Below are 12621 nucleotides of genomic sequence, written 5' to 3' on the forward strand. Positions count from 1 at the left end.
GTCACATTTTAAAAATATTTTCCCCTTTCTCAAAAGATGCTTTTGAAAAATATTTTTTTTTTGTTTGTTTGTTTTTTGAAACAAAAAATACATATTCTGGCAGGGTGTGGTGGCTCATGCCTGTAATCCCAGCACTTTGGGAGGTTGAAGTGGTGGATCACTTGAGGTCAGAAGTTTGCGACCAGCCTGGCCAACGTGGTGAAACTCCACCTCTTCAAAAAATACAAAAATTACCCAAGTGTGGTGGCATGTGCCTGTAATCCCAGCTACTCGGGTGGCTGAGGCAGGAGAATCACTTGAACCTGGGAGGAGGAGGTTACAGTGAGCCGAGATTGTACCACTGTACTGGGTGACGGAGTGAGACTCCATCTTTAAAAAATAATAATATATATTTCTTTTAAACCACGTAAAATCATGTAGTAAGTACCACATTTTGGGACACATGATTCGAGGGGAGAGATTCAGCTGAGCTGAGATTGCTCTGGAAATGTGCGTTTCTTCTGTGGGGCCTGTCAGCTACTGTAAAGTAGGTTGATGCTGGTTCTGTGTAATGGTGTGTTTACATGCTTCTTCAGGGAGTCAATTTGAAGCAGCTAAGTACTGTGAGGAAAAGGAATATTTTTTCTTACTATATGTTATACACTGTGCCAGGGACTTCTTAAGTTATCTAATCCTCAATATAACCCTAAGAAATATTTTCTTCTCATCTTTCTTATGGGGAAACAGCCCAAGAGCGGTTCAGTTGTTGCTCCTGGAGTTACACACTAGTTAGCAATGATCAATCCAGCTTCAGGTCTTACTGACTCCAAAGTCCATACTTGATCCTCCCTAGTGGGCCAGAGAGTTAGACAGAAATCAGCTGTGCTGGGTACCCCCCCTCCCCCGCCACCGCTCCCCGTCCTTCAGGAAACTGCTGGATTTGTTCACCAAGGGTTCGTTTTTGTTTGTTTGGTTTTTGTTTTTGTTTTTAAACAGAAGAAAGAATCCATGAAGAAAAAACAAGAAGAAGAAATAAATCAAATAGACGAAGAGAGAACGAAGCAGATTTGTAAGAACTGGAAAGAAGACTCGGAATGGCAGGCATCTCGTGAGTACCCAGAGGTCTCCGTAGCACCTTCCAGGGTCTCAGCTGATTCTCTCACTTAATAATGTGATCAATCTAGAAAGCACTTAATGTGGGTTGTTGAGAGATATCGTCACAGTAAGTGACCACTCAAATGTTATTACTAACTTATTACTCAAATGCTTACAAGTTACTTTTGAACAGTGGACTGGTTCTCCATTTCTGTATCACCCAAATTATGATGTAATTTATCAAATAGCGTGATATATAGCTATGGAAAATAGGTTTTGGAAGAGTGTTTAATGATCTTAGACTATGTTTACATGTCATTAGCTTGGGGAAGAAAAAACACCATGAAATAGAATGAAAAGCTTCGCTATTTAGAAATGTCTAAGTATCTGAAGGAAAAGAACTGGAAGGTTATAATAACATGTAAACATTAGTTTTCTTGGAGAGGAGATTCAAGATTATTTATTTAAATGCTTTTCTTATAATTTAATGCTGTGTTTTGGATTTTTTCCCCTAAGTTTTTGATAGTGAATACATTTTAACTTTGTAATCAGAAGCACACAGGATTACCAGGCCAGATGTGTTAGCATCCCGCTTGTGCCTGTGACCCAGCCCTGACTCCTATTTGAGTTAGCAGAGCTGGAGAGAAAGCTCATAGGGGAAGAATAAGCCCATGCAACTGAAGGCAGAGGAGAGGATGCTCCAGAATGCTAGAAGAATTAGGTTTGAGAAAGAATTCGTGTTTCCATCTGACTCAGAGAAGTCTGAACTGCTAGATCATCCTGAGGTAGCTTGAGGAAGACAGCAGGTATGGCTATATTTGCAGGATGTTGAGATTGTACATTGATCTGACGTTACATTATAACCAATGCTATTTAAATGGCAACTACTATGAAATGAAAATATTTGCAAGATCCAGTGGCCTCTTTGTACTATGCAGTGAAATCCTGGTATAAGGGAGTATTTTGGGTATCTCTTTGAAGTCAAGTATAACAGGATTTGAGCAATAATGCCTGAAGTGTAAATATACTCAATAAAAATCATTTTTACATTCTGCATTAGAGTCTCATTGCTACAATGAAAAATTCTCTTTTACAAAGTAGTTATGCACTGTATAATGATGTTTTGGTCAATGATGAGTCGCATATATTTTTTAGGCCAGGCACTGTGGCTCACTCCTGTAATCAGCCTTTTGGGAGGCCAAGGTGGGTGGATCACTTCACGTCATGAGTTCGAGACCAGCCTGGCCAACATGGTGAAACTCCATCTCTACTAAAAATACACAAGTTAGCTGGTTGTGGTGGTGTGCACTTGTAGTCCCAGCTACTCAGGAGACTGAAGCAGGAGAATCACTTGAACCAGGCAGGCGGAGGCTGCGGTGAGCCAAGATCATACCACTGCACTCCAGCCTGGGCAACATAGCAAGACTCAGTCTCAAAAAACAAAATACACATACACAAAACCAAAAAAAAAAAAGACAAAAACAAAACCAAAAAAACCCCCAAAATAATGGGTCGCATACATTTTTAAAATATAGTGTAGCGTAAGTGTAAAGTGTTTATAAAGTCAACGTTACTGTGTAGTAACGTCCAAGGCCATAACATTCATTGAGCGCTCATTCACTGACTCATCCCAGAGCAACTTCCAGTCCTGCAAGCTCCATTCATGGTAAGTGCCCTATGTAGAGGCACCATTTTTTTGGTCCTCTATACCATATTTTTACTATACGTTTGCTATGTTGGGGGTATTATTACTTTTTCTGAGATGGAGTTTCCCTCTTGTCACCCAGGCTGGAGTGCAATGCCATGATCTTGGCTCACTGCAACCTCCACCTCCTGGTTTCAAGAGATTCTCCCTCCTCAGCCTCCTTAGTAGCTAGGATTACAGGCGCCCACCACCATACTCAGCTAATTTTTTTGTATTTTTAGTAGAGTTGGGGTTTTGCCATGTTGGCCAGGCTAGTCTCAAGCTCCTGACCTCAGGTGACCCACCTACCCTGGCCTCCCAAAGTGCTGGGATTACAGGAATGAGCCACTGTGCCCGGCCTTCTGTTGGGGGTATTTAGATACACAAATACTATTGTGTTACAGTTGCCTCATGATGCATTTCTCAGAACATACTCCTCTCATTACGTGACTGTAATATTAAAAGGCAGGCTTGGGGTACTTTTTCATGTACCTCTGTGTTCTGTAATTACCTGTGGTTAAGCATCCCTTTAATTTTTTGCCTGTCGGGCTGATTCTCATTTCGTCCTGCTCCCTGCTCCTTAACCCTGTGCACAGGCCCGTGCCACTGAGTAGTCCTGATCTGTGCTAGTGAGCCAGGCACACTGCATCTGCACATGAGTCTACGCAGGATGTGACAATTGTCTCTTATTACTCAGCACCCCTGCCAGCTTGAACCCATGCCCAGGCGGGGACGCCTCACTTGGTCTTGCCAACTGCAGGAAATTCTTGCACACTTTCTCTACTTCTCTCTCATCCCTTCTTCCTCCTCTTCCTTTTCTCTCCCTCAGAAAATCCCCACTCCTGTATGAAGAGAGGAATCCTGCAGCCAACGCTGGGCACGCCCTGATGACCTGGATCCTAGGTGTTGATAATGATTGTTCCTTATTATAAGCAGATAACAAACTGCTGAGAACCTGCGCTGCTGCCCTTTGTGCAATGCTGAGCCTTCTCAGCTGCTCTGTGGGCTGATGAGGGTTTTGTCCAACCCCATTGCTTTTCTAGTGCGAAAATCCAAAGCAGCTGATGAGAAGAGACGTTCCTTGGCTAAACAAGCGCGAGAAGACTACAAGAGGTTATCCCTTGGGGCCCAGAAAGGACGAGGTGGTGAGAGGCTGCAAAGCCCGCTGCGTGTTCCACAGAAACCAAAAAGACCTCCCCTTCCACCCAAGCCTCAGTTCCTAAACCCAGCGGCGTATCCTCAAAAATCTCTTAGGTAAGAAGCCACACAGATGGGTTTAGGCATAAGTATTGCAATGGGCTTTGAATAAGTGTTGAAATTAAAGGCAAATTGTATGAGCTGCCATGGGGTGTGGAGGGCCAACTGGCGGCCTGTGTAAGCAGCTCAGGCTCATGTCTAAGCCTTCTTCCTGGATTATCTGGTCGGGCATTCCTCCCCTTCTTAGCTGTCAAATGTCCATAGCTGCTATACTTAGTATACACAGTGAAATAGTAAAGCTGTGCATGGAGTGAGAGAATTTCCCATGCCCCTACCCACCACTTCCCTTTCACCCCCCAGAGGCGGCCGGTGAGCCAGTGAGGGGACAACAGGAAACAAGTGGGGTTTCGCTAATGCCCAAGATCACCCCTTAGTCAAAGATTATCAAAGTAGGAATGCAAAGGATTGCTGACTTTCACATGATCAGTAGGACATTTTCACTGCCAAGGATTGAAGGTTTGATGGTAATTCTCATTCTGGGATACATAGCCCAGTTCATCTTTTGAGAATTCGGAAAGGCTCCTTTTTTTAATGAATTGTCTATTTGGTGGTGGTGATACCATTGTCTCCTAGGCTATGGAAGAATTAGGAAGAACCATTTGTTCTGGAAAAACTCTGCAGAAAAGTGCAATGATGCTATTACAGAAACCCCCATCCCTGCTGTTTGCTGATTATAATTTTTTTTTCTGGTATTGATCTTATTTTTAACATCCTAGTATTTAGAAAGAAGTATTAAAATCAAATTGTGATTGAAAGAAACAGAATTGTCTAAACCTTTGCCTTCTGAAATAAAAACTAAAAAAAAAAACTGGAAATACTTCTCTATTTAAGATTATGGAGAAATGAAAAACAAGACTCTGCCCCTGCTTGGAGTCATAGTTATCTTCAAGGTTTTCTTTAAACAGGAATGATCACCTCAGGAGAAACACAGAGGCAGACCTTCTTCTTTACTGTAATTATTTCTACTTACCCTACTGGAAAGTTCCGTTTTGGGAAATGGGGACCAACATGGAACTCAGTGGAGTAAGTGGAAATAATTACAGTAAAGACCATGATCTCCAAAGTGATGGTTTGGGTAATGATTCTTTTCTTACTGACAACAAAGCAAGAAATGTAGTCAGGAAATAGGAGTCTCCTTAATTGTGTGAACAGGTGACAAAGGTGCACACGGCCCTCTAAGTGCTGGTGCTTGTCTGTGTGCACGTTGGCGACAGAGCCTCAGCAGGGATGTTTTTGCAGCTAACTCCTGTTCTCCATCTCTTCCAAGGGTAGCATGGAAACGACTTGTAGAGAGATGTCCCTTTCCCACAGCATTCTGAAGCACAGTGTATTTGATTGACAGCAATGAAGGTGGTCTTTAAAAAAGAGCAATTCCTGGCCAGGCGCGGTGGCTCGCGCCTGCAATCCCAGCACTTTGGGAGGCTGAGGCAGGTGGATCAGGAGGTCAGGAGATGGAGACCATCCTGCTAACATGGTGAAACCCCCGTCTCTACTAAAAAACACAAAAAATTAGCCGGGCGTGGTGTTGGGTGCCTGTAGTCCCAGCTACTCGGGAGGCTGAGGCAGGAGAATGGTGGGAACCTGGGAGGCGGAGCTTGCAATGAGCCCAGATCGCGCCACTGCACTCCAGCCTGGGCGACGGAGCGAGACTCCGTCTCAAAAAATAAAAATAAAAATAAAAAACGGCAATTCCTGTTTTTAGCTGTGCTCAGCTCATTTTTTCCAACTTAAGACAATGCATGAAGTGCTTTTTGTGAATCAGACTGGGTGGTTTTAGGGCTGGAACTTGACACAGGGATGGCAGAGGTCACCTCGGAGCCACCCCAGGAAAAGACAAGAGACCAGCCCCTCCAGTGTCTGTGGAGTTTTGCTCGATCTCCAAGGACTTCCCAAAAAAGAGCCTAATTTGGAAGCTAGTAAGAGAATGTATAATATAACTTCATATGTGTGCAGTGTCTGCCTCCCAGGGAAGTCAAATATTATAGGATATTTTCTCCAAAAGGCTCTGAAAATCATTAGGGATAATATATGCACATACATGCATATGTACATCTATATATGTATATCTGACAGTATGTCACACATAACTCAGAAGCACATGTTATAAAAAGCATAAAGAACCGTTAAGTTAGTTAATTACAAGAAATTCTAGTAGTTCATCCAAACTTGATTGTGGTGGTTGTGTTTCATAAATTGTATTTTGTTTTTAATTGACACACAATAATTGTACATATTTATGGGATTCAGTGTGATGTTTTGATACATATATACATTGTGTAATGATCAAATCAGGATAACTTCCATAGCCATCATCTCAAACACTTGTCATTTCTTTGTGGTGAGAACATTCAAAATCCTATCTTTTGGCTGTTTTGAAGTATGTAGTACATTACTGTTGACTGTGTTCACCTTGCTGTGCAGTAGAGCTGCAGAACTTATTTCTGCTGTATCACTGTAACTTTGCGCCAGTTGACCAACCTCTCCTCATTTACCATCCCCCCTGCTCTCTCCAGCCTCTGCTAACCACTGTTCTATTCTATAAGATCAACCTGGCCAGGTGTGGTGGCTTAAGCCTGTAATCCCAGCACTTAGGGAGGCCAAGGTGGGTGGATCATGAGGTCAGGAGTTCGAGACCAGCCTGACCAACATGGTGAAACCCCGTATTTACTAAAAATACAAAAATTAGCCTGGTGCGGCGTGCACCTGTAATCCTAGCTACCCTGGAGGCTGAGGCAGGAAAATCACTTGAACCCAGGAGGCAAAGGCTGCCTTGATGACAGAGCGAGACTGTCTCAACAACAACAAAAAAGATCAACCTTTTTGATTCCACATATGAGTGAGGTCATGCAGTGTTTGTCCTTCTGTGTTTGGCTTATTTCACTTAACATCATGTCCTCTAGGTTCATCCATTTTGTTGCAAATGACAGGACATTATTCTTTTTATGGATCTTTTGTTCCCTTTAATTTTTTGAGAAACTTCATACTGTTGTTTATAATGGTATGCTAACTTATATTCCTACCATCAGGCAATGAGAGTTCTCCTTTCTGCAGATTCTCACCAGCATTTTTTTATTGCAAATGACAGGATATTATACTTTTTATGTCTGAATAATATTCCATTGTGTATATACACCACATTTTCTTGATTCATTCATTATTGGACACTTAGGTTGATTCCGTATCTTGGCTATTGTGAATAGTGCTGCAATAAACATGGGAGTGCAAATGTCTCTTTGACATACTGATTTCATTTCCATTTGACATATACCCAGTAGTGGGATTATTGGAGCTTTTGTTCTACTTTGAATTTTTTTGAGAAACTTCATCCTGTTGTCTATAATAGTATACTAATTTATATTTCTACCAACAGGCTATGAGAGTTCTCCCTTCTCTGGATTCTCACCAGTATTTGTTTTTTGTTTGTCTTTTTGATAACCAAAAATACAAAACTGGGCAAGGTGATATTGTGGTTTTGATGTGCATTTCCCTGATTAGTGGTATTGAGCATTTTTTTCATATACTTGTTGGTCATTCTTATGTCTTCTTTTGAGGCGTGCCTATTGAGGTTTTTTCTTATTTGGATTATTTCTTCTTTTGCTATTGAGTTTGAGTTCCTATATTGATGCTTTGTCAGATACAGTTTATGAATATTTTCTCCCTTTCTGTAACTTGTCTCTTTACTCTGTTGTTTCCTTTGCTGCAAGAGAATCTTTTTTAGCTTGATATAATCCCATTTGTTTGTTTTTCTTTGGTTGCCTGTGCTTTTGAGGTGTTATTTTTTAAAAATCTGGGGCTAGGCATGGTGGCTTACACCTATAATCCCAGTACTTTGGGAGGCTGGGGTGGGAGGATTGCTTGAGGCCAGGAGTTTGAGATAAGCCTGAGCAACATAGGGAGACACTCATCTCTATGAACAAATAAAAAACAAAAATCCTTGCTCAGACTCATGTCCTGAAGTGTTTCCCCGATATTTTCTTCTGGTAGCTTCATGGTCTCATACATTCAAGTCTTTAATCCATTTTGAGCTGATTTTTACCTAGCGAGAGTAGGTAGTTTCATTCTTATACATGTCACTATCTAGTTTTCTCAATACAATTTATTGAAGAGACTGTCCTTCCTCCAGTATGTGTTCTTGGTGCTTTTGTTGAAAATCAGTTGACTGTAAATGCATGGATTTATTTCTATATTCTGTTTCATTGTTTATGTGTGTGTTTTTATGCCAGTACCATGCTGTTTTGATTACTATAGATTTGTAGTATATTTTAAAGTCATTTACTATGATGCCTCCCAGCTTTGTTCCTTATGCTACAAATTGCTCTGGCAATTTGTAGTAGTCTTTTCTGGTTGCATACAAATTTTTAAAGTTTTTTTTTATTTCTGTGAAAAGTATCATTGGTATTTTGAAAGGAATCACATTGAATCAGATCTTTTTGGGTAGTACATCCATTTTGACGATATTAATTTTTCTAATCCATGGACATGGGATGTCTATTTCTTTGTTTCCTTTCATTACTGTTTTGTAGTTTTTCTTATAAAGACATTTCACCTCCTTGGTTAAATTTATTCCTAGTTATTTTATTTTATTATAAATAAAATTGCTTTTTTTGTTTGTTTGTTTTGCTAGTCCATTGTTGATGTATAGAGATGCTACTGATTTTTGTAAGTTTATTTTATGTACTACAATTTCGCTGAATTTTATCAGGACTGAGTTTTTTGGTGGAGGTTTTCGGGTTTTCTGTATGTAAGATCAGGTCGTCTGCAAACAGACAATTTGAGTTCCTCTTTTCCAATTTGGATGTGTTCAGTGCTTTCTCTTGACTCATTCCTGTGACTAGGACTTTCACTACTATGTTGAATAAAAGTGATGAAAGTGGACATTCTTGTTTTGTTCCAGGTTTTAAAGGAAAAACTTTCCATTTTTCCTCTTTCAGCATGTAAACTGTGATTTTGTCATATATGACCTGTATTGGGTTGAGGTACATTCCTTCTTTTTTTTTTTTGAGACAGAGTCTTGCTCTGTCTCCCAGGCTGGAGTGCAGTGGCACGATCTCGGCTCACTGCAAGCTCCGCCTCCCGAGTTCATGCCATTCTCCTGCCTCAGCCTCTGGAGTAGCTGGGACTACAGGCGCCCGCCACCTCGCCTGGCTAGTTTTTTGTATTTTTTTTAGTACAGACGGGGTTTCACCGTGTTAGCCAGGATGGTCTCGATCTCCTGACCTCGTGATCCGCCCGTCTCGGCCTCCCAAAGTGCTGGGATTACAGGCTTGAGCCACCGCGCCCGGCCTGAGGTACATTCCTTCTATACCTAATGTGTTTAAAGGTTTTTATCATGAAAGGATATTGAATTTTAGTAAATGCTTTACCTGTTTCTATTGAGATGATCTTGTGGTCTTTGTCTTTTATTCTGTTAATGTGATGTGTCATGTTCATTGATTTGTTTATGTTGAACCATCCTTGCATCCCTGAGATGAATTTCCCTTGATCATGGTGAATGATGTTTTTGACATGCTGTTGGATTTGGTTTGCTGGTATTTTGTTGTGGATTTTTGTATTTGTGTTCATCACCATCAGGAATATTGGCCTCTAGATTTCTTTTTTGTTGTCTCTGTCTGGTTTTGATATCAAGGTAATGCTGACTTCATAGAATGAGTTTGGAAGAATTCCTCCAACTTCAGTTTTTTGGAATAGTTTGAGAAGAATTGGTATTAGTATTTCCTTAAATGATTGATAGGATTTGGTAGCGAAATCTATCAGGTCCTGGGGTTTTTTTGATAGGATACTTTATTAATGATTCAATCTCGTTAGTCATTATAGGTGTGTTGTCTTTTTCTTCATGATTGATTTTGCTAGGTTGTATGTGTCCAGGAATTTATTTACTTCCAAGTTTTCCATTTTGTTCACATATAGTTGTTTATGATAGTCTCTAGTGATCTTTTTATTTCTGTGGTATCAGTTGTGATGTGTCCTTTTTCATCTCTGATTTTGAGTCATCTCTTTTTCTTTTTTTTTTTTTTTTTTGAGACAGAGTCTCGCTCTGTTGCCCAGGCTGGAGTGCAGTGGCCGGATCTCAGCTCACTGCAAGCTCTGCCTCCCGGGTTTAGGCCATTCTCCTGCCTCAGCCTCCAGAGTAGCTGGGACTACAGGCGCCCACCACCTCGCCTGGCTAGTTTTTTGGATTTTTTAGTAGAGACGGGGTTTCACCGTGTTAGCCAGGATGGTCTCGATCTCCTGACCTTGTGATCCGCCTGTCTTGGCCTCCCAAAGTGCTGGGATTACAGGCTTGAGCCACCGCACCCGGCCGAGTCATCTCTTTCTTTGTGTAGCTAAATGTTTGTCGATTAAAACCAACTCTTCATTTCATTTGTATTTCTTATGGTTCTTTAGTCTCTATTTTATCTATTTTTGCTCTGACCTTTATTATATTTCCTTCAACCAATGTTGTGTCAAGTTTGTTCTTGTTTTTCTAGTTCTTGTGGTTCGACAATAAATACTTATTTGAGATCTGCTTTTTTGATATATGTGTTTATTGGAATAAACATCACTCGTAGAACTGCTTTTGCTGTATCCCATAGGATTTGGTATGTTGTTTCCATTTTCATTCGTTTCAAGAAAATTTTTGGTTTTTGAAATTTATTTATTGACCCATTGGTTGTTCAGGAGCATGTTTAATTTCCACATATTTGTTTCTAGTTTTCCTCCTATTACTGATTTCTTTGTAAGTTTTAACTTAAAACAATTTAAGAATTGTTTTATGGCCTAACATATTCCTGGAGAGTATTCTATTTGCTGTTGAGATACTGTGTATTCTGCAGCTGGTTGACAGAATAGTCTGTAAACGTCTGTTAGGCACCTTCTAGAGTGTGGTTTAATTGTTGATTTTCTGTTGGTATGATCTGTTCATTGTTAAAAGTGGGGTGTTGAAGTCCTCTACTATTGTTGTATTGCAGTCTTTCTCCCAATTTAGGTCTATTAATATCTACTTTCTAAATTTAAGTGCTTCTATGTTAATTGAGTACATATATATTTATAACTGTTCTTGCTGTATTGAACTCTTTATCATTGTATACTGGCCTTCTTTGTCTCTTCTTACAGTTTTCAGCTTCAGGTCTATTTTATATGATATAAATATAGCTACCCCTGTTGTCTTTTGGTTTCCATTTGCATACAACCTTTTTTTCCCCATTCTTTCCCTTTCGGACTATGCATGTCCTTACAGGTGAAGTTAACCCCTTGTAGGCAACATATAATTTGGTCTTGTTTTATTTTTATCTAGCCACTCTATGCCTTTTAATTGGATAATTTATCCATTGATATTCAAGGTAATTATTGATGCGTAAGGGTTTACTATTGCTATTTTCTTTCTTATTTTCTAGTTATTCTGTAGATCCTTTCTTCTTTTATGGTCTTTGCTGTTAGGCACTTTTCTCTAGTAGTACGTTTTGGTCCCTTGCTTTTTATTTCTGGTGTATCTGTTACAGGTTTTTGCTTTGTGGTTACTATAAGACTTACAGAAAACATCCTATAGTTATAACAAGTTATTTTAGAGACTTACAAACTTAACTTTGTGAAGGAAAGAAACAAAAACACTGTATACTTTACCTCCATTCTCTCCTTGCATTTTGTATTTTTGATGTGATGATTTACATTTTTATATTATGTATCTGAAATTATTGAAGTTATTTTTGGTAGTTCACTTTTTAGTCTCATATTGAAGCTATAAGTGGTTTACACATCATGATGATAGTATTAGAACAAAAATCATGGTAGCATCCTGTTTATGTTTGAAGAACTATTTTTTAGCATTTCTTATAGGACATGTCTGATAGTGGTAAATTCCCTAAGCTTCTGTTTGTCTGGAACAATCTTTATCTCTCTTTTTCTGAAGGAATACTTTGCTGTGTGCAGTATTCTTGGTTGCATTTTTTTTTCCTTCAGTGCTCAGCATGTATCATCTCGCTTCTTTCTGGCCTGTAAGGTTTCTTCTGAGAAGTCTGCTATCGAGTATGTTGGATCTGTCTTATATGTTATTTGTTTCTTTAGCTGCTTTTAGGATCCTGTATTTGTCTTTGCACTCTGAGGGTTTTATTATAGCATGTCTTGGGGTATTCCTATGTAGGTTGAATCTGATTGGTGACCTTTGACCTTCTTATGCTTGGCTATTAATTTTTTTCCAGGTTTGGGAAGTTTTCTGTTGTTTCTTTGCATAAGCTTTTAACGCCTTTGTCTTCCTGAATTCCCTCTTTAGTAACTCCAATATTTGCTCTTTTGATGTTGTCCCACAGACCCCAGAAGCTTTCTTCATGTCATTCTTTTCTATGATCTGTGTATTTTCAAATAGCCTGTCTTCTGCCTCATTAATTATTTCTTCCATTTGATCAGGTGTGCTGTTGAAACCCTCTGTTGCATTTTTCATTTTATTTATTGCCTTTTTCAGCTCCAGGATTTGATTTTTTAAAATTACTTCAGTCTTTCTGCTAAATTTCCCTGATACATTTTTGAATTGACTCTCTGTTCCTTCTTGAAGTTTGTTAAGCTTCCTTAAAACAGCTATTTTGAATTGTTTCAGAGATCACACATCTCTATGACTTTAGGCTCAACCTCTTGGT

General features: G+C 39.6%; 1 protein-coding gene across 4 annotated transcripts in view; it reads left to right on the top strand.

The window, feature by feature from the left end:
• The window catches only part of SH2D4A (SH2 domain containing 4A), an 89426-nt gene that overhangs the window by 48207 nt on the left and 28598 nt on the right, over window positions 1-12621 (top strand). For all 4 annotated transcript variants that reach the window (XM_033226974.1, XM_033226991.1, XM_033226983.1 and 1 more), the window contains 2 exons: window positions 976-1087; window positions 3802-4012. In XM_033226974.1, coding sequence (XP_033082865.1) covers window positions 976-1087; window positions 3802-4012 — 323 coding nt within the window. The remainder of the gene's footprint in view (window positions 1-975; window positions 1088-3801; window positions 4013-12621) is intronic.

Source organism: Trachypithecus francoisi, unplaced genomic scaffold (genome assembly GCF_009764315.1).
Source record: "Trachypithecus francoisi isolate TF-2019V2 unplaced genomic scaffold, Tfra_2.0 Contig01440, whole genome shotgun sequence".
NCBI lineage: Eukaryota > Metazoa > Chordata > Mammalia > Primates > Cercopithecidae > Trachypithecus > Trachypithecus francoisi.